The sequence below is a fragment of the Leopardus geoffroyi genome, chromosome A2, assembly GCF_018350155.1.
Source record: "Leopardus geoffroyi isolate Oge1 chromosome A2, O.geoffroyi_Oge1_pat1.0, whole genome shotgun sequence".
In the NCBI taxonomy this organism is placed as follows: Eukaryota; Metazoa; Chordata; class Mammalia; order Carnivora; family Felidae; genus Leopardus; species Leopardus geoffroyi.
In genome coordinates, this window is record NC_059331.1 from 20,451,047 (window position 1) to 20,470,944 (window position 19,898).

The 19,898-nt window shown below is 54.6% G+C and overlaps 1 protein-coding gene across 7 annotated transcripts in view; it reads left to right on the plus strand.

The window, feature by feature from the left end:
- TEX264 (testis expressed 264, ER-phagy receptor) overlaps positions 1-19,898 on the plus strand; it is a 33,739-nt gene that overhangs the window by 11,008 nt on the left and 2,833 nt on the right. For 6 of the 7 annotated variants that reach the window (XM_045492983.1, XM_045492978.1, XM_045492980.1 and 3 more), the window contains exons 4-5: positions 2,469-2,690; positions 16,303-16,471. In XM_045492983.1, the coding sequence (XP_045348939.1) occupies positions 2,469-2,690; positions 16,303-16,471 (391 nt within the window). Of the gene's footprint in view, positions 1-2,468; positions 2,691-16,302; positions 16,472-16,641; positions 19,892-19,898 lie in introns of those variants that run through there. The other variant, XM_045492982.1, reaches the window with a different exon arrangement.

A 19,898-nucleotide genomic window follows, 5' to 3' on the forward strand; every position in this document is an offset into this window, starting at 1 on the left:
TTGGGTGAACGTTTGGGATCATAGAGGAAGAGCTGCTCGGCAGAGAGCATCAGAAGGCTTTGAGTAGGAGGGTTGAGCTGAGTCTTGAAGAATGGGCAGGAGTTGCCCAGGCAGAAGGAGCTCTGGAGTAGGGTGAAGAAGGACACTCTAGGCAGAGGAAGTAACTTATGCAAAGGCAGGAAGCATGGGAGGACGTGGCATGTCTGGGAAGCTGCAAATAGTTCTGTGTGGGCGTGTGCGGGGTTGTGGTGGGAGAGGAGGTTGGCAAGGTGGGCTGGGCCAGAACCTAGATTTGTCCCTCCCTCTGCCACTCAGATGCTCATGGGCACCTGCCCACCTGGGTTCTGGCCCCTGCTGGGGCCTTGGAGATGCAAAAAAGGAGTGTTAGGTGAGTGTGTGGACAAATCTAGGCAGTATTGTGTGGACGACGTAAGGCAATGTCGCATGCTGGGCTCGGGAATTTCATCCTAGAGCTGAATTGGGAGCCATTTAAAAGTTCTAAGCAGGGTGGTCATGGGTGTTGTGGTGCTTTTTGGAGATTGAGGAGGATGTTGAGCTGGGAGCTCCATGAGGGCTGCTGAAGTGATCCCAGTAAAGATCCTGGGGCCCAGTCCCAGGTGGGCCAGAGGTGATCAGGTGACCTTCCATCCATTTCTCCATCTAACCTATATTGAATATTTCTTTTGTGTATCCTAAGTTGCTGGGGTCTGGATCATGGTGATTGGTATTACAGCAGGCACTGTCCCTTGGTCTGTCAGCAGGAGGCCTTGCTGGTATGTCCAGTCTCAAGCCTTTGGTGTGAATGGAGCAGTTGCACCATCTGTAGACAAAAGGTGGTACTGCACTTGCCTGGGTTGGGTGGGAGGAGTGGCCAGCTGGCTAAGTGACTGCTTCCAGGTAGAGTTGATGGAGGCAAGAGTTTACAGCAAAATGTTGGGATTGGGGGGGGGGGGGGGGGGGTGCCACGGAGCTACGCTGAAAGACTCCCCAGGAGGGTGCTTGAACCTGAAGATGGGCAAGGAGGAGCTACATGTTAAGAAGTTTGGTGAATGGGCATTCTCCAGGCCAAGGGCCACTTGTATTTCCTGTGTCATAGCTATTAATATAACCAACAACATTTACAGAGCACGTGTTAAGTTATGTGCCAGGATGAGCCCTCATATAAAGCATCTCATTTAATATGTCAATTCTGAAAGGAACTGGCACTCAAGAAACCAAGGGACTTACCCAGAGTCACACAAGTCAAGATTCACACCCAGTCCTGCCTCCCTCTAGAAGTCGTGGTCCTGACCGCTGGACCATATTGCCTGCCAGTAAAGCCCTGAGCTAGGCTTGATGACGTAGCATTCAAGGGTGCAGCATGGGTGCCCTAGCTGCAGAGAGCTGTGAGACTGCATAGAAGTGAGAGCCTGGAGTTGGTGCATGAGTCCCAGGCAAAGTGAGACTAGAAGGACAGAGCTAGGTTGATCAAAGAGAGGCAGAGCAGGGCTGAGAAAACCCTAGGACATTGTTGACAGGGCTTGGAAAGGGAGGGCAGAGACAAGAACAGGTCAAAATGACTTCATGGTGCTGGGAAGATAGGCTGGGAAGAGGAGCACCTGAGGTAGAGGGAGTTTGAATTTATGGGTCATTCACTGGGCCCCAGGTAGTGGGAGAAAGGGACCCTCGGGTCAAGGGAAATCTAGGATTGACAGCACAAGGTCTGTAATGAGTGTCTTAGATTCCAGACCAGATACCCCTGGGGGCATCAGGGTCTGGTATAGACTCAGGTGGCAGGAAATGAGACAAATTAGGACCCCTTGACGCCAGAAGGAAAGGTGAGTGCTGGGCCTTACAGGCCTGGGATCAGGCCTAGGAAGTGTGTAGACTCACATGGAGCCCCACCTGCCTTGGGTTTATGTGAGCCAGGAGAGGGAGGGCAGCTAGGGAGGGGAGCAGAGTACAGCGATGTGCAGGTACTGGGGGCCCAGGGAGATTTGGAGGGGAAGGAGCATTCTCCAGCTGAGCCAGGAAAGGACTTGGCAAGTGTGGTCTGGGATGGGGGCATGGGTTGGAAAGGAGGTCCAGAGGCCCTGGTGATGGTGGCTGGCCCTGCCTGAGGAACCCGGGAAGAGGATCTCACAGTTCCATCAGCAACCCAGAGTCCAGTGTGGTCCCACTTCCTGATCAGTGCTTCCTGCAGCCTCTCCACAGCCAGCACAGGGTCTGGCATGCTTGTTGGAAGCATAAATGAAGGGATGGATGAGTCCTGCAGCAAGATGCTATAGGCTGGGGCCACGGATAGGTTCTAGCAGGAAAATACTTCTCTCCGTCCTGGTATCTGGGGCTGTGGCCTATTGGAACTGGTGGTTCTGCCAGACCTGAGCTGTCACAGAACCCAAGTGGCAAGAGTTCCAAGAGCCTCCTTCCTTCGCCCAACACTAACACCCCTGCTCCCAACACTAACACTTCCTGCTCTTCCTCCCCAGGTACCCCCTGAGAAGTGCCGCTGTGCAGTGGGCAGCATTCTGAGTGAAGGTGAGGAGTCACCCTCCTCTGAGCTCATCCAGCTCTACCAGAAATTTGGCTTCAAGGTGTTCTCCTTCCCGGCACCCAGCCATGTGGTGACGGCCACCTTCCCCTATACCTCCACCCTGTCCATCTGGCTGGCTACCCGCCGTGTCCATCCTGCCCTGGATGCCTACATCAAGGTGAGAGACAGGCCTGGGGTATGCGTGTGCTGGGGGACAGCCAGTCCTTTGGGTGAAAGCCAGGGAGGACTGCCCAGGCTGGGAGGAAAAGCTGGCTTGGGGAGGGCAGCACCATGGGACCCCCATGGAGCAGGTGCCTGTGGAGCTAGGAATTTGGACAGAGGCTACTGGCATCTGTCCCAAATGCCCAAGACCTTGTGGGTGCCAGAGCATCTACTGGGAGCACAGGGAGCTTGTTCAGAAACTTAGCCTGGTCAGTTTGGCTTTGGCTTGGACCAGAGACATTTTTAGTTCTCAGGCCCCATTCCAGGCTCAGATGGATGGCCAGGTCTACCCTGACCCTTTCCTGATGGAGGCCCACAGAACAAGAGCCCTGAGGCTTCGGTGGCTGGCAGGCCCCAGGTGTTACTGTGTTGCCCCTGGCCCGGCCCACGCATGGGCTTATGCACCTGCTGCCTGAGTGCAGAGCTGGGGCAGTGGTGAACCCTGTCTCCTTCAGTTTCTGACCTAGTCTTTAGCAACGCTGGCAGGCTGGCCTACCTGAAGGAAGAGAGCCAGATACTAGGAGAATCTGATGAGGGGTCTCTGTGTCCACAGAGATTTTTTGAAACTTTCACTGTTGCACATCCCTCCTCCTCTGAAACATTTTGTAAACTTGGGTATTAGGGAAATGGCCCAGTTGGGCTTGAAAGCAATTGCTTATTCATCCATTCAGCTTGAATTTACTGAATGTCTATGTGCCACGTACTGTGCTGGACACAATGTGAGATGCTGGACACAGTGGTAGATAGGTATTGACAATAAGTGGTAGAGACAGGTAATAAATATCAGACAAGGGGTGTCCAGCTGGCTCAGTTGGTGGAACATGCGACTCTTGATCTCAGTTTGAGATGTCAGTTTGAGCCCTACGATGGGTGTAGAGATTACGTAAAAATAAAATATTTTTTAAAAAGATAAATGTCAAACAAAAATGGGATATGTGCCAGAAAAGAATGGTGAGAAAAAGCAGGGGTCCAGCTTGGATAGAGTGGTTAGGGACAGCCTCTTGGAGGAGGTTACCTCCCGGGTAGAATCCTGAAAGAGCGCTTGGAGAAGGGGTGAAGAAGATTCCAGGCAGAGCAGAGTGGGAGCATGGGTTTGATCTAAAGGTGGTGGGAAATCACTGCAGTGTTGCATCCAGGAAAATAATACATCATCTCTAACCACGTGTATACAGAATAAGCTCTCTCATCCTGGACAGTGGGTACTGGGTCCCAGATCATATTGGCCAATGGAGGTACTTAAGAAGCTGTCAGGATTTCTAGTGTGAATGGTGGTGGCTTGGACTTGGGCAGTGGCTGTAGAGATACAGAAAAGGTGGAGATTTACAGTCTATTTTGGAGGTAGAACTGATGGACTTGTGCATGGATTGGATGTGGAGAGGCTGGGGAAGGAGGAGTCACAGCAGGCTCCAGTCCCCTTCAGCCTGGGCAGGTGGACAGGTGTGTAGTGGTGCTTTTAACTGAGATGTGGAGAGCTGAGGGAGGACCTGGTTTGGAGGGTGGGGGGTGCAACCAGCTCTGTGGGCTGTATAGTGGGGGAGCTGCCTGGGAGACATCTTGATAGAGGCGTGGAATCCCCAGTGCCATGTGCAGTTTGGACTTCAGAGAGGATTGGGGTGGTAGATATGTTTAGGGACCTGAGCCAGTGGATAGTATACACCCTGGGGACAGTTCCTGGCAGCAAGGGCTGTGCACGGAGCACAGCCAATGTGGCTAGGGTCAAGGAACAGGAGAAGAAAGTCAGCAGGAATTTGAATTTGGTGGATTTGAAGGAATTCGGTGGCTTTGTTCTCTAGAGCAGCCTGGAGGAAGGGACAAAGCCTTGGTGATGGGTAATGGGAGCTCAGACAGTCTTGGTTAGGGAGGTGTAGAGTCTGGTGTCAGGGCTGGGGAATGAATGAATGAATGGGTCACCAGCTGTGGCCTTGGTAGTCAGGACAGGAAGAGAAGAAACAGGAGGGCTGTTGCTGTGGCAGGGCAGGAGTGTGAGGAGGACAGAGTGGATTTCCTTTATGAGCTGGCAGTGGCAGCTGGTAGGGTGCTGGAGGGGTTGTGCTTGCCTGGTGGTAAGTTGGACTAGAGGCGGAGGGGCAAGGTGAGGCAAGAGGTGGGGTCGCTGGCTGGTGGTAAGGGCAGGAGGGCAGACATTGGTCCACTCAGCATGCTTCCTGAAGAAAGGCTGCTGTGTGGTGTCTCCAGTCCTGTCAGTGCCATCCTCAACCTCAGGATTGGCAGAGCACCCCCGGGAAGAGACTTTGTGGGTTCCAGACCTCAGAACAGGACGTGTGGCATGTGGTGTGGTGGCGAGCAGCTCAGCCACCAAAGCCTTTTCCTGGCTTCAGGGGTTTATTTTTAGACACCTTTGTCCAAATTTCCCGGCCCCTGACAGCTTCACAAGTTGCCTGGTTTTGACGTCACCTCTTTGATGAAAGCCCTTCCTCCTTCCTCCTCCCGTGGGAGCCTGTTAGCTGTGCTCTGGGCTTCATTCTCCTGGGGTGGGGGCTGGAGCAGGGGGCTACCATTCTCTTTCTTGCCTTGGATGAAGAAGCCAGGGGTATAGGAGAGAGCAAGGGGCTTCTCCAGGGATGTCTGTGAGGCACAGTGCTATGGGAGAAGAGAGATGCCAGGCTGCCCCCAGTAGAGGCATGGCCCAAGGTGCTCTGATGGTTTCTGGAGGCAGGGGTCACCTCTGCCCCTGTGTTTAGCCTGATCTTGTGTCTCAGGGAGCACATCACATGAAATGAGGAAGGGGCTCAGCCTGTAGTGGACAGGGGGGGTGGCCCTGTGCCTCTCAGCCTAGGAAACAGAAGATAATTATAAAGCTCCCTCCCACACCTGCCCTCTTCCCCCACTGCCCTGGGACCAGAGAAAGAAGGCTGCTAATGAGACTATGGGCTCTTCTGACTGTCCCAGCTCTGACAGATAGCTGCCTTTGTGTGTATGTGTGTGTACGTGTATGTGTGCCCTTCTTTTTCTCCGCCTCTCTGGCTTTCAAGATCTGAGGCTGCGTTTGCTGTGAAGGTGTTTCAAATGGAATGACAGCAGCCATCGGCTTTCTGTTTCAGGAGAGGTGAGGGAGGCCAGTAGTTGTGCTTGCTGCCAGAAGGATGGAAGGAAGGGCTTGGCAGGCTGGAGCAGGGGGCAGGGTGACTGGTCTCAGGGTTTTGGGTGAGGGACGTGGAGAGCAGGTGCTGTTCTGGCAGTTGCAGATGTGCCTGAGGCTGGGGCAGGATTGACCTCATGGGACAGAAAGGCCCTGGGGGTCACTGTAAGGACCCAAAGATGAAGCATTTGTCAGGTTTCTGTGAGGATTCTGGGAGGATGGATAGATCCCCAGCTTTGTGGTCTGTGTAGCAGCCCCTGGCTCTCCGGCCAGCCCTCCCCATCTTGGCAGCCTGGCAAGCTGAGCTGTAAGGGCTAGAACTCTGCCTTTTTTCACATAAACCACCGGGGGGCCCTAGGCAGAGTAATCTGGGACAGCATTTGTGCAAGGGATGCCTGGGTACCACGTGACTATTATTTTATGTGGAAGATGCCCCAGCTTTGTCAGGCTGCTCCACCAGAGTCCAAGGAGGTGGCCTCAGGACAGGAGGAGACCTGTCCCAGGAAGTGGGGTCTTTTGGCAGCTGCAGGTGGAAACTGAACTTCCCTGAAATTTCAGGGCCACTGAAGAGTTGGGGCCCAAGTGTCAGCCCAGAGCAATAGGCAAAGGCTCCCAGATTCACCACAGGGTAGAACCAATCTTAATGAGTGTTCAGGGAACGCTTGGGGCACATGGAGCAGACCAGGACCGAGTGAGAGACCTGGGGATCCCATGTGTGAGACTGTGTATGAGAGGCCCCTGAGCTCAGTACATGGCTCACAGCTATCTGAAGCAGTTGTTGGGGAGGTCACTGAGAGTGTGAGACTGCCCAGCCCAGTCACCCTGTGCCTGACTACCTCTCAACAGCATCCCTGATCTTCATAATCCCCCTTCCCCAAGGTTTCTGCTTTCTAGAAGTTTTCAGGGGAGGGTCCTTGTGATGTTTGGACATCTCCTGAGTTTAGGGAGACAAAGGGCATTGTCCATGTGGGAGCTGGTTGGATGGGTAATACAGGTAGGCCTTGGAGGTCAGGTATTGGCTCTTTCTCCATAGAATTGTGGGGAAGCTGGGGCAGATGGGGGCGGGGTGGATATAGTGAGCTGGTTGTTGGGGGGAGTCTTGGTGGTAAAGTTTTGGGACAGCTGGGTTGATGGGATTGTCTTACTAGGGGTTTAAAGTAGCAGGAACCCCAGACCATAGCTCTCAGACCTCTTTGGGACAGGAGTCTAGGGCTATGCTTAGGTGCCCCTGTGTCTTGGCAGCCAGGGGTAGGGGACTACATTTGGTCCCTTACTTGCTTCAACTGGAGTAGCTCTTCCTCTGGGTTTTAATGAACCAGATGATCTTGTGAGCTTTTGTTTGGAGGAGGACATCTAAGGCTTAAGTGGTTTGAAAACCTCTGTCCTTAGAGAGGGGCATAGCTGGGCAGATGCCCCCTCTACCCCTGGCCAACTGCATGTCTGTTGCAGATCCCGAGGACACTGTGGTAGCTGCAGTGTGAGTGGAGCTGGGAGGCGCCCGGGCTCATCCCAAGTGCAAGTCAAGGGCAGCGCCCCCAGAAGAAGCAGTTGTTTCTGGGGAGCATGACTGACTGGGAGTTGGAGCTGAGGGGAGTCCTGCAGTTCTCCCTGGGGTGGTGGTGACTGAACTCTTGAGTGGTAGATGATCAGATGGTGTCACAGAGCAGCCAGCTGGGGACTAAGGAACAGGGGCCTCAGCAAGGTGCCTGCAAGAGTGAGTTGGCCTGTTGAGCTGTGGGAGTCTGTTGCTTCTTCCTAGTAGCATGGTCAGCCTGGGGTCCTCTCCAGTGGCTCAGAATCTTCTGTATGTGTTTCCACTTATCCTACCTGGGTAACCTTTAGGGAGTCAGTGCTGGGGGCGGGCAGGATTTGAGTCCACTCTGGGGCTAGAACACTAGTGGAGAGTAACATGGCCCAGGCAGTGGGAATCTAGGTGAGGACACCCCAGTGGGATGTGAAATTTAGGGTAATCGCTCTCTGTGCCCATCACCTTTGCTGAGCAAATGTGGGAGGGTTCCTAGCTTTATCTTTTTTTTCAGAATTTATTTACTTTGAAAGAGAGAGAGCTGGGGAGGGGCAGAGAGAGGGAGAGAGAGAAAATCCCAAGCAGGCTCCACACTGCCAGTGTGGAGCCCGATATGGGGCTCAAACCCACAAACTGTGAGATCACGACCTGAGCCAAAATTGAGAGTCAGACACTTAACCAACTGAGCCACCCAGGTGGCCCTGAACTTTATTTTTTATTTTATTTTATTTTTTTTTTTTAATTTTTTTTTCCAACGTTTATTTATTTTTGGGACAGAGAGAGACAGAGCATGAACGGGGGAGGGGCAGAGAGAGAGGGAGACACAGAATCGGAAACAGGCTCCAGGCTCTGAGCCATCAGCCCAAAGCCCGACGCGGGGCTCGAACTCCCGGACCGCGAGATCGTGACCTGGCTGAAGTCGGACGCTTAACCGACTGCGCCACCCAGGCGCCCCTGAACTTTATTTTTAATAAGGGAGGCTCTCTTGGCACCTCAGCTCAGTTGCTTACCTCAGCAGTTATTTACTGAGCCCTCTTTTATGCTGCATTGTTCAGGGGATGGGGGAACCAGCTAGGAGGCAATCGTAGGGTCACAATCAAAGCCGACATTCCCTGGAAAAGGGAGGTTACCCAAGGTCAGTGGCTGAGTCCAGACTGGATGCCCTGGGCCGAGTATCATTCTGATGGTTATGTGCCTTTTGCCACTTTGCCTCATCCATGAATGGGGCTGGGCCCAAGAGGTTCAGGACTTGTCATGAACTTGGGATACACTTGGGATGGTCCCCAGAGTGAGCATGGGTTGGCAGCAGTGTGAGCCAACATCTAATTGACCCTCTTTCTGTAGTAGGTGGGCAGTCAGAGCTGAAGCTACTGGTCTGGAAGTCAGCTTGGGGAGCCAGAAGCAAAGGCAGGAAGAGCCTGGCTGACCATTTGCCCAGCAGGTTCCCATTAAGGAAGACCTTCGCAGTTGCTCTGGGCACAGGAAGCAGCTGCTGCAGGTGCCTTATTGGGCCTCATATCCTCACCCCCAGTGAGGTAGAGACAGCTCCATTCCCAGGCTTCCCTTACTGAGGCTCACTTGTCGGTGCTGCCACCTGCACTCTCAGCAGTGCCAGGACCTGGGGCTGAGTGACAGGCCCCAAGAATTCTTTCCTTGCCCATTTCCCCCAGTCACAGGGTTTAGGCATGCCCAGGGAGAGTGGGGTGGGAAGGGGAGGGATGGATTCACCAGGAAAGGCAAAGCAACCTTTGGAAGGTGGTGGCATTTAGGCTTAGCTTTGAAAGAAAGGTAGCATTTCCCGAGGTGAAAAAGGAGGTCAGGCAGAGTCACTGATTTGGGCATGGCTTATAAGTACATTGTGGCTAGAGTGCAGGGGAGGAGCAAAAGTTCGGGCCCAAGAGATGAAGCTGGGTCCTAAATGCTCCAGGCAGCCACTGATAGTGTCTGAGCAGATGAGTGACAGCATCCAAGCTGGGCTTTGTAACAGGACTTCAGCACAGAGATGGGGAGGGAGAGCTGGAGGCCACATAGCTGAGCTCTGAATGATACTCTACTCCCAGATGCCCTCAAACCAAGAGAAGCCCCCTACCTTATCAGGGCATGGCTTCCCTGACTCCCCTTAGTGAACTCCCCCTGGAGGCTGGTACCCACAGGAGGCCAGGTCTCTCCCCTCTGCTGGCCTAGGCCCTGAAACCTGTTCCTCAGTCTCTCTGGCTTCACCTCTTTCCCCTCCCCTACCCCAGGGCTGAAAGCACAAAGCCAGCCTTTGCTGGGGCGGGCGTGGGAGCCACTACTCTCGAAATACCAGCTCAGATGTGGTAGTTTGGCAGTCCTCAGGACCCTGGGGGCTGAGGCTTGTCTGGATGGTGCTGTGGGGTTGGGCTGTCACCAATCCAGAGGGAGTCTTCTTCCCTAGGCAGATGGGATTTACCAAGGAAGAATTCTGTTGCTCTTCTCCACAAAGCTTGGGATTCCAGGAATGAGAGAAAGGGGAGAGATTTTGAGGAGGGGGCTTGTCATCCAGAGCAGAAAAACTCTGCCCTTTAGCAGAGCCCTCAGATAAGGAAGTTTAGCTGTCTGATTATACAGATAGGAAAACCTAAGTCTCCAGAGAAAGGGCTTTCCTAGGGGGTGGGTGGAGGGCAGAAGTCAGAGGTACCAGTTAGAGATGAGAAATTCAGGACCGCCTCCTCACCTACCTCCCCTCCTTCCCCCTCTCCTCTTCATCCTTACTTGCCCACTTGTCCTTCCCCTCTGGCACTTCCTGATGTCTCTGGCTCCCAGGTGCTTGGCTTCATGGTTCCATCTGCACCGAGCAGCCTTCCTGCTGCTGGATAATCAATCAGTAACATATTTGTCAGCTTGTGAACCTTACAGGGCTCAAGGTCCTTGACTGCACAGATGCTTCAGAGAATGGCTGGGTCTTGGAGAGGGGTGGGATGTGGAGCCTGCCATGGTAACAGCAGCGTCTGGGAGGCCGTGGCTCCCCTCCCATATTTGGAAGGGAGAGTGGGGGGGATTCCAGGGCTGAGCTTCCAAGTCTCCCATAGGGTCCTCACCCTCGGGCTCCCTGCCCCCTGGTCCTACTCCACAAGGACCTAAGAAGGCCAGATTGGGACTGAGCTGGGGTTGGAAATTGGCCTTCTGGGCCCTGGGAAAGGGAAAGGCTGGGCTTGGCTGCAGGGTCAGAGGCTTCCTGGTTCAGATGGGAACTAGGGTGCTTAAGGGCCTGGGTCTCCTGTGCCTACTTAGAGGGAATCACCCTCCCCTGCTCCTTAGTGCCCCAGTCCGCCCTGGTCTGATGGCTGCCGAGGCCCCCTCTTGAGCTGCCCAGGAAGCCTGGGTATGCAGGAATATGAGCAGAGGTGTAAATTGCATGGCAAGCTGTTGGCTCTGAGGTGAAAATGAAAAGTCTTGAGGCAGTGGCGCCAGCAGGCACAGCGCCCTCCTTCCCCACCCTACTCTCCCTCACACCATCCCCTTTTTGCAGTCTTTCCCAGCTTCCTGCCCAAGCCTGGCTCCTCTGCCAGCCCCTCCCTTGCCATCTGGGGGGCTTTCAGGTAGACATGACCCCACAAAGCCTTCATCTGTTGTTTCCATTATGTTTTCTAAGTAGCTGACTGGTGCACAGAAAACTGGGCTTGGCTGTTTTGTTAATTTTGTGATCTTAACATTTGTGGTAGTTTCTCCAATTGATTCCTTTTGAGTTTTTCAAGTATATAATTGTCCTATCTTTCAGTGATGGTGTTTTTATTCACCTTTTCCAGTTTCTCACTTCTTTTAGGATCATCTGTTCCAGTCTCTTTATTTTACAGTTGGGAATATTGAGACCCATAGAGAAGCCATCTATTCATCAATAGCTAGGCTCTGGGTTCTTGCCTGGAGCTCTCTCTGCCACTTCTGCCCCTTCGCTCCCCTCCCTGGCAGCTCCATCTCACTCTGTGTCTCCTTTGCCCATCATTTTCATAGCTTCGAGCCCTCCTGCTACAAGTGGCGGGGGGAGGGTTCTCACCCACCCTTCTGCAGGCTCTCCCTGGTGGCACTGCAGGGACCCCAGAGCTATCTCGTGCTATCCCCTCCCACTCCACAGACAGGTTTAGGTTCTGGGCCAGAGGCTGTTGGGAGGCCCGGTGGGGATGAGAGACAGCCAGGGAGAGGGAAGTTGACGGAAGTTCCTGGGCAGAATAATAACAATGTGCCACATTCTAGCTGTAGCAGCGCCTGCTGTGCCTCCCCCATCACTTTGCACGTGTGATGCAGACCAGTTGCCTAAGGGGCCTCCAGGGTCTGAGCCCCCATTTGTAGGGAGTGCTGTGTGCAGGCGGGTGCACATTGGTGCCTGTGTAATTAAAAATGAGCATGCCTCACTTCACCCAGTGAGGAGATGCCACCACCTCGGGTGGGATGCAACAGCTGTTTGCTGGCATTGTAGCTGCCCAGCTGTCCAGCCTGGAATGGAGGGATGGGTAGGACTGGGCAGCTCAGGGTGAACAGGGAGGCTCAGAGAGGCAAAGGGCTGTGATTGGGTAGAGACAACAGAGCAGAACTCATCTTTTTCTGGGGCTCAAATGCAAGTGGGAGATGTGTGAACCAATACTTGACCTGTACCCTTTGCCTCATCCTTTTGGGGATTTGAGTCCACCTAGCTCTGAGCAGACCCAGCATCCAGGCAGGTTGGGAGTGTGATCCAACCTCAGTCTCCACCTGGACCTGACCTTTTCTGCCCCACATCCCCTTCCCACATCTAGCCAAAGCCAAGGGCATGGGTTGGTTGGTGCCCAAATGAGAGTAGCTCAGGTCTTCTCTCTTACTCTCATCCTCCCCTCTCCTGATGCAGTATGAACTACCAGGGGAAGCACTGCGGGTGGCATGGGGAAACCTTGGCCCACCATGACCATCTAAGCCTCTGTAGGAGCCCTAAGCTGCATGGGCCAAAATCCTTGCCTTCCACCCACCCAGTAATGAGCTCAGCCTGAGGTGAGAAGGGAATATATGGTGTGTTACCACTGTAGCTGAGGCAGTGGCACCCTGGCAGCCTGTGTACACCGTTTCTTCCCTTGTCTATCAGCACCCCTAGGGGGATGAGCCCATGTCAGTGCAGCAGTGGTATTGGAGGAAGTGCCGTTGACAGGTCTCCTGGAAATCCCTGCATTATGGGTGGTGTTCCAAGTCCCCCTCTTGTTTCTTCTATGAAAAGCCCAGGTGGGAGGTAAGCCTTGGAGATGTGTCTGAGGAACTAGAACTCCTGAATCCAGTTTCTAGCAGTTCCTGGTGGCCCCTTAGCATAGTGACTTTTTTCCTATTAGGTGGGAAGGATTGTGGATGACTGCATCTCTCCCTCCAAGGAGAGAGACCTTGTGGTCTCCTTGATTCTGTGTGGGAGTGAGTTGCTTTGGGTTGTGGCTTCATCAAATAGCCAGTGGCTTCAGTGGCCAGAGTAGATTCCCCTGTCCTGTTAATGCTTCCTGGAGCCTCTGGCTATCTGGGCTGTGGGAGGGGGTGTACCCAGGGCTGGAAGGACACCAGGCCCATCCAGGCCCCTTTGCCCAGCAGTACCAGTCAGTGTGGCATTGACTTGGTGTCCTTGTCCCTTGACAGTCTGTTCTCCAAGGGCTCCCTGGGGCTAGCTGAGGGAGAGGCAGCTGGTCTTGCCTTTCTCCAATGATTTTCCAATATTTATCAGCTCATCGACATGCATCCCAGGCCACAGCTCCTTCTGTGTAGCAAGGACCTGAGAGCTGGCCCATGGTTTACCCTCTCTTCCCTCAGAGGCTCTACCTGGCTGCAGGGAGCAGGGGGGCAGGGCAAGGCTTGTCCTCTGCCTAATCCGTTATGGACAGGGCTTATGGATAGTCCTGTCCCTCATCCCCCAGCCCCAGTTGGGCTCATTATTGCTCTGGGGGCAGAACATGGAGGGGGGCTTGAGGAGAGGCTACAGGGACAACTATAAACCCCTCCCTTGCCTATGGCCTGAGTTGGAAGTTTGCACCTTTGCTTTCCTCCTGCTTCTCTCCTTTGCCCCAAGTCTGAATTTTGACAGGACCTGGCATGTGTTAAAATGATTTGAGGCTGAGCCGTCAGTGAGATTTTTAATTAGCTCCCTGTCTCCTTCCACCAGGGAGGGCCAGGGGCCCCCAGGTGGTGGGGGGAGGACCAGGCTGGGTTTGGGTGGGAGGCTGCCCCTCCAGGGGCCTGGGGGCAGGCATGGGCAGCTGGCACTCCTTGTGTGGGATGCTGTAAGGAGGGAGAGCTGGACAGGGAAGGAAGGGCTGTGTAGCCAGGCCAGTTCTCTCTCTCTCTCCTCTGTCTCCCCTGTTCCTCTGTTCTCCCCGATGGCTTTGAGATGAAGGCGACGGCAAGGATGGAGGATGCAGTTTCCATGGCAACGAGGCTGTCCACAGCCAGGCAACTTCAGAGCCGGGCTCTCCGGAGGAGGCAGATGCGCAAAGCAGCCACAGAGCTGCCTCTCGCCTGCCAATGAGGGGGCTGGCAAAGCAGGTGGTAAGGGTGGCTGCCTGGTACTGCCCACCCTGATGCCCAGCCTAGAGGGGAGACTGAAAAAAGGACTACTCTCTCTTATCATCCCTGTTACTTCCAGAAGGGAAGCCACGCAGGTGGTTTGAGTGTTGACAAGAGTTGGCGTAGGGTTCCATTGTCCCTGGAATTTCTTGGTGGGCACAGACTCTTGTTCCTGGGAGCATCTCCCAAAGCTAAAATTGTACATCCCTTAAGATATGGACTACCAGGTGGCTGATGACCACTCAGCAGATTTCCTCTGCACCTTTTGAATACCCAGAGCATGGGCATGTTGGTGAAAGCTATGCCCTGATTGGTTTCGGGGACCTTTTTCTTTCCTCTAGCTACCAAGGAAGGACTTGGACTTTCTTCAGGGAGACCCCCCACCCCGACCCTGGGCTTGTGACATGGCATAATTCACTGAGGGGGGCTCAGGTTTGGCAGATGCTCCCAGTGCTGGCATTAGAGTAACCCCCAGAGCCTGGTAGCTCCTACTTCCTGATGTCGTGTTCTTGTTCATCCTCCTGAGGACCAGGGCTGAGTGAGTGTGTGGGTAGCTGGAAAAGCAGAGGCAGCCATTGGTGTATGTGGAGATGGGAGGAGCTGGGCATGTGGACTCATGAGGTAGCATGAAGAGCACCCAGATTGGCAAAAAATACTGGACTCAAACTATTGAAAATAATGACTTTCCTTCACTGACCCTGCAGTGTTTGAGCACATGGAGACTTAGGGTGCAGGGCCTTGCCCGCATTACCCATGGAGTCAGGTGAGGTGAGCTGCAGGTGGACCTTGGCCAGGCCACCTACTTACCCTGCGGGGTCCTAGACATACCCTGTCCCTTCTGGCTGCTGGACTCCCTGGCTGATAAACCTTCCAGGCTCACTTTTCCTCTTCTCTTTCCCTGGGGGGTTCATTTTTACCCTTCTTCACTGCTTTAATTGGAAGGGGTTCCTCAACCCTAATGTTGGCCAGGGAGGTGGACAAGTGGAGTCCTAGAGTGGCTTCTCCCTACCAGGCAATAAGTCTTTCATTATTGCTAAGTGGAAGGCTCATTTCAGAGCTCATGATGAGAGCCGGGCATGTGCTATAAATAGTCATGTTGTGAAGGCTGGCGGGTGAGCAGTGATAGGGCAGGGGCCTCACAGTCATCTTAGTGGGTAATTGCACTCCATGGCAGGAAAGGGGGGCAGGCTGGGGAGCAAAATGGGCTTGACCCCTGTTGTGAGTGTTTCTGAATGCCTCAGTGCAGCTCTGGCATGTGTCTTTGCCCCCTTCCACACACACTGGGGGTGGGGAGATCTTTGGGTTTTGTGTCCAGGCAGAGGGGAGTAGAGTGCCTGTCTCAGAACTTGGGGCCCTATAAACTGGTACTTCAGCTCCCTGGGGAATTGGGGTGATGTTCGGTGCTAGTTCTACTTGTCCTGCCTGCCCCTCCAGCCTAGGGTCTGCCTCTTTCCCCTTGGCTGAAACTCTGGGAAGGTGCTAGAAGGGGTGGGAACCAACCATATCTGGTAGCCTTGAAGGTTGGCATAGACCTGACCTGGTAGGGGAATGGGAGTGCAAGAGGGGTTTAGTTGGCCGGGAGCCCCTGTCCAGGGTTTGTCAGTAACATGTCTGCAAGGGCAGGAGCTGGAAGCCTAAGGGTCAGGGGCAGTGACCTTTCCTTTCTGATATCTCTGGGTCAATCAATATTGTCCAGGGTGGAGGGGACGTCAGGGCCGGAGGATCCTGGGATGGGAAACCTAGCAGGTCACGACTTGGCTTGGCTTGGGTGGCTGGGGCCACAGTTCATGGTGTCCCTGTCCCTGGGGTAGTTTGGGGCACTAAGCTTCATGGCTCCTTGAGACCATTACTTTCTGGAACACTCTTTTGGTTGCAGGCATACAGATAGGACCAGTGGTTCCAGGCCCCTGGATTCTTTTAGCACCTGCCCCAGGGTGTTGTCCAAAGGACTCCTGTTCGTTAGACCACTGCCTCCTGGAGTATGGGGCCCTGCTCTTAGGGTGCTCTGTGTGTGCCTCCCTCAGCAGAGGTTTGGCACTTGGGGGAGATTGAGTTAGGAGATAGAGCCAGCCCCCTGGGAGGGAGTGCACAATCGACAGTTCCTAGGGCCTCTCAGGGACAAGTGGGTCAGAAGCCCCATAGGTCTTGGGGCGCCTGGGTGGCGCAGTCGGTTAAGCATCCGACTTCAGCCAGGTCACGATCTCGCGGTCCGTGAGTTCGAGCCCCGCGTCAGGCTCTGGGCTGATGGCTCAGAGCCTGGAGCCTGTTTCCGAATCTGTGTCTCCCTCTCTCTCTGCCCCTCCCTCGTTCATGCTCTGTCTCTCTCTGTCCCAAAAATAAATAAACGTTGAAAAAAAAAATTAAAAAAAAAAAAAAAAAGAAGCCCCATAGGTCTCATTCCACCTTTTGCCACTTTCCAACAAGGGGCGGAAGCTGTGTGCCCACCCTCGGCTAGAGATCTACCAGCAAGACCAGATCTATTTCATGTGCCCGCTGGCACGGCAGGGCGACTTCTACGTGCCTGAGGTGAAGGAGACAGAGCGGAAAAGCCGAGGGCCCGCAGAGACCACTGACGCCCAGATGGATGGCACAGGTATGGATGGTGGGGCCCTCTGTGGAGCCTCTCCCTGGACATGTGGGGCATGGTTTAGGAGACTCCTCCATGGTTGGGTTGGCACTGTGGGTGTCCAGGCTAAGCTTGACAGAGGTGGAGGAAGGAGACGTGCCTACCCCAGACCCACATGCAGAATTGCCTGTTTCCAGATACGTGGATCCATGTAGATGTGGATTCACACATGTTACCCCTGGCAACACAGATACAAAGACCCTGCCTGGATTCCCTTCAGATGCAACAGGGAGTACCCTTGGAAACAGCTCACAGACAGCTGGATGCTCATGGGAGGTAGATGCAGCTGTTTGGGAAAAGCATCACTTGGGTGGGGCTCATCAGGGAGTAAGCCTGGCACTGGATCTGGAAGGTACAGAAGGGAACAGGTTGTTCTCCTGTCCCCCGGTATGGAACCCAGCCAAAAGAAGGATGCTTTCTCCCTTCTGAAGAGCAGCCAGAGAGCATGCAGAGGGCAGCCAGAAGATCAGTGCCTGCCCCTTCCACCAGAGCCAGCCTTCATATCCCAGGTCCAGGCCAGCTGGTGGTTTGCCTGCTCTCAGCCCCCCTCCCTTCCATCACCTCTGCGACCCTGGGCTGTTCCCAGGAGCAAGGGGGCCTGCTGGTAATATCCTAAGGAATCCAGCCCTTGTCCATGCTCGTGGAGCCTTGTGTAATCGATTCTGGAGGCCCAAGACCTGTGGGAGTGGTACAGGGCTGGAGAAGAGCAGCTGTCCCTCTCTCTTTAGATTTCGTCTGCCCAGCCAGTCTTCCATAGCCAAGGTCACCCTAGAGTGGTGTACATTGTAGCAGGGGGTGGGGGTACTGAGAGTCAGTCTCCACTCCCTAGAGGCCGTGTCCAACACAGTTAACTTCATCTGCCACTTAATTATCTCCATGGGGCACTGCTCCACCCGCCTGGTGGAGCCCAGCAGACATTCTTTAGTGCCCCTACTGTGGGCACAAGACATGGCACAAGGTCAGCAGGCCCAGGCAGTCCCCAGGGAAGGAAGGGGGAGTGCTTTGACCTTCCTTCAACCTCCCTGTGCTGCTTACACCCCACCCCCACCCCGTCCTTGGCCCACCCACCCAGCTTCTCTCCCAAACACTGCCTGCCAGGGGTGTTGAAGGACTGCTTGGCACCTGCTGCAGCTGGCTGCAGCCGTGGCTCCCACGCCCCCAGAGCCTTGGCCTGTCCTCCCCACTAGCCTGCCCGCCCACTCCCTGGTGGGGGCACCAAGGGGTCTGCCCACCTCTGACAGGGTCTGCCCTGACACCCAGGGCAGACTCTGAGCATGTGTCTGCCAGGTGCATGTCATTTGCATGGCAGTGTGTGCTGGGTACTTGGCTGCCCAGGGCTTGGCCTGCCCCTGCCTGCCTCCCCACTGGGGCCTCCACTTGGGCTAGGAGGTGAAAGGGGATGATTAGCTGCCTTATGCCTGTTATTACATTGATGTATTATTTAGCTCCAGAGAAGCAATGAATATTTGATCTCCCTGCACTGGCTGTGGGCATTGGAGGAAGGAGGGACTGGGGTGAAGGTGGTAGCTTCATTCCCTGCCCCAGCAGCCCTAGAGACTTAGGTGCTATTCTTCCTTGCCAGGCCTCCTGTGCCCTGGGACACAGGCCCAAGACTCTGGAACTTCCTCTGGTGCAGACCTTGGTAGGCCTAGAGGGATGCCACTTCCCTGCCTTGGACTCATTTGCCAGAAATGTCCCCAGGGGCTGTCCTTATCCCAGCATACTGGGCCCCAGCCTGAAGGGGCCTCCCTGGGCTCCTTCCTCTGATCACCCCTAGCCTAGGAGCTGGGAGAGGGAGGAGGAGGCAGCTGGCAGCTAAGCAGGCAGGTTCCCATATCCAGATCCCAAGAGAGCCATTGGGTAAGTGGGCTGGTGGAACATGACAGTTTAATGGGGCCTGGGGGCCCCATTTCATTTGCTCTTTTCAGGCCTACAGCCCCTGGTGCACTGATTATCATTTAAGGAGTGACTAAGAGGCTGGAGTCCTGCCCCAGAGTCAGAAGGAACCACCCATAACTCAGGATGTAACCCAAGGTCACTCATGGATGCCTCTATTCTGGGCGTCATGATTGGGGCCCAGCCAGAAGAGGGCCCTGGACCAGAAGCCTGGCACTTCCAGGGTCCCCTTCACCTCTGCCAGTTGGCCCAAAGGACATCTTCTCAGGGCCAAGGGGACTGGAGAGCGGACTCCAAGTCTCCCCATCCTTACGCTAGTCCCCATCTGAGGCACAGTGTAAGTTCCAGGCCAAGTCCAAATGCCAAGCATTCCCCAGCTGCTCCTGGCTCGGGGCTCCATCACCATGGAGACAGGATCTGAGGAAGTTGGCCCACCCTTCACCTCTGTGATGTTTGACAGCTGCCCCTGTCCCTCTCACATAGGAAGGGAGACATATCAGCCTTCTCTCAATCTGGATTCTTACACAGCAGGCCTGAGCTCTTTGTCCCTCCTTGCCCCCTGCCAACTGTTGTCAGTTTCTCTGATCTGGGGAGATGAATTGAAGGGTTGCTCCTGAAGAGGGCAGATGAAGTGTCTGCTTGCCTGGAGGATGTGTTAGGGGTGGGAGGAACAGACTGGGAGGGACCTGAACCATCACCCCTGTCTCAGGGCTCTCCAGCTACCCTCAGAGTGCTCTTCTGGTCCCCTTCTGCTGCCTTGTGGCTCAGGAACCACCAGTCGTTGGAGATATTTAAGGGCTCCTCTGGGATGACCCATGCATATGGGAAGAAAGCCTTTAAAACGCTTTATCCCAGTATCCTTCCTTGCAGCTGGTTTCCTAGGACTTCTCCATCCCACCCCTGCCCTAGCTGCCTCCTCAAATCAGGGCTCTGTGGGCCAGAGGCTGAGGCCAGCTGCCTTCCTGGATAGGCTGCTCCTTGGGGAGCCCTGCATGGGGGAGGGGACAAGAGAGTAGGCCTCCTGGTCCATTCTCCTGTCCTCATGCCTTGTAGGCACTGTCTGTAGCTGGCCTTGAACAAACCTTTCTCTAAGCCTGAAATGGGGGGTGGAGGAGGGGACAGTACTTGAGTCTTTTTGTTCTACCCTTAGCTCCTCACCTCAGGGCTGAGTGGTCCTTAATGGACTGTTGGGGGGTGGAGGTGGGGCAGCAGGCTTTGTGGGCGTGCAGGGAGCTGTGAGGCTATTTCAGGGGAGGGAGAGGAGTGCACAGCTGACTGCCCTCCCCCGCCCTCTCTTCCTTTGCCCTGTCAGTGCAGCCCTGCTCAGGGCAGAGGCCAGAGGCCAGCTGCAACGAGTCTCCTGAGCCAGGGCCCGCTTTATTATTCATGAGCACACTATGTATGCTGGATTGCTGAACAAGTGATAAGGCCTCTGTCCTCTCCTTGGAGGAGGGGAGGGCATGGGGGTCCTAGCTAATGTGTACTCCCTCTTCCTGGT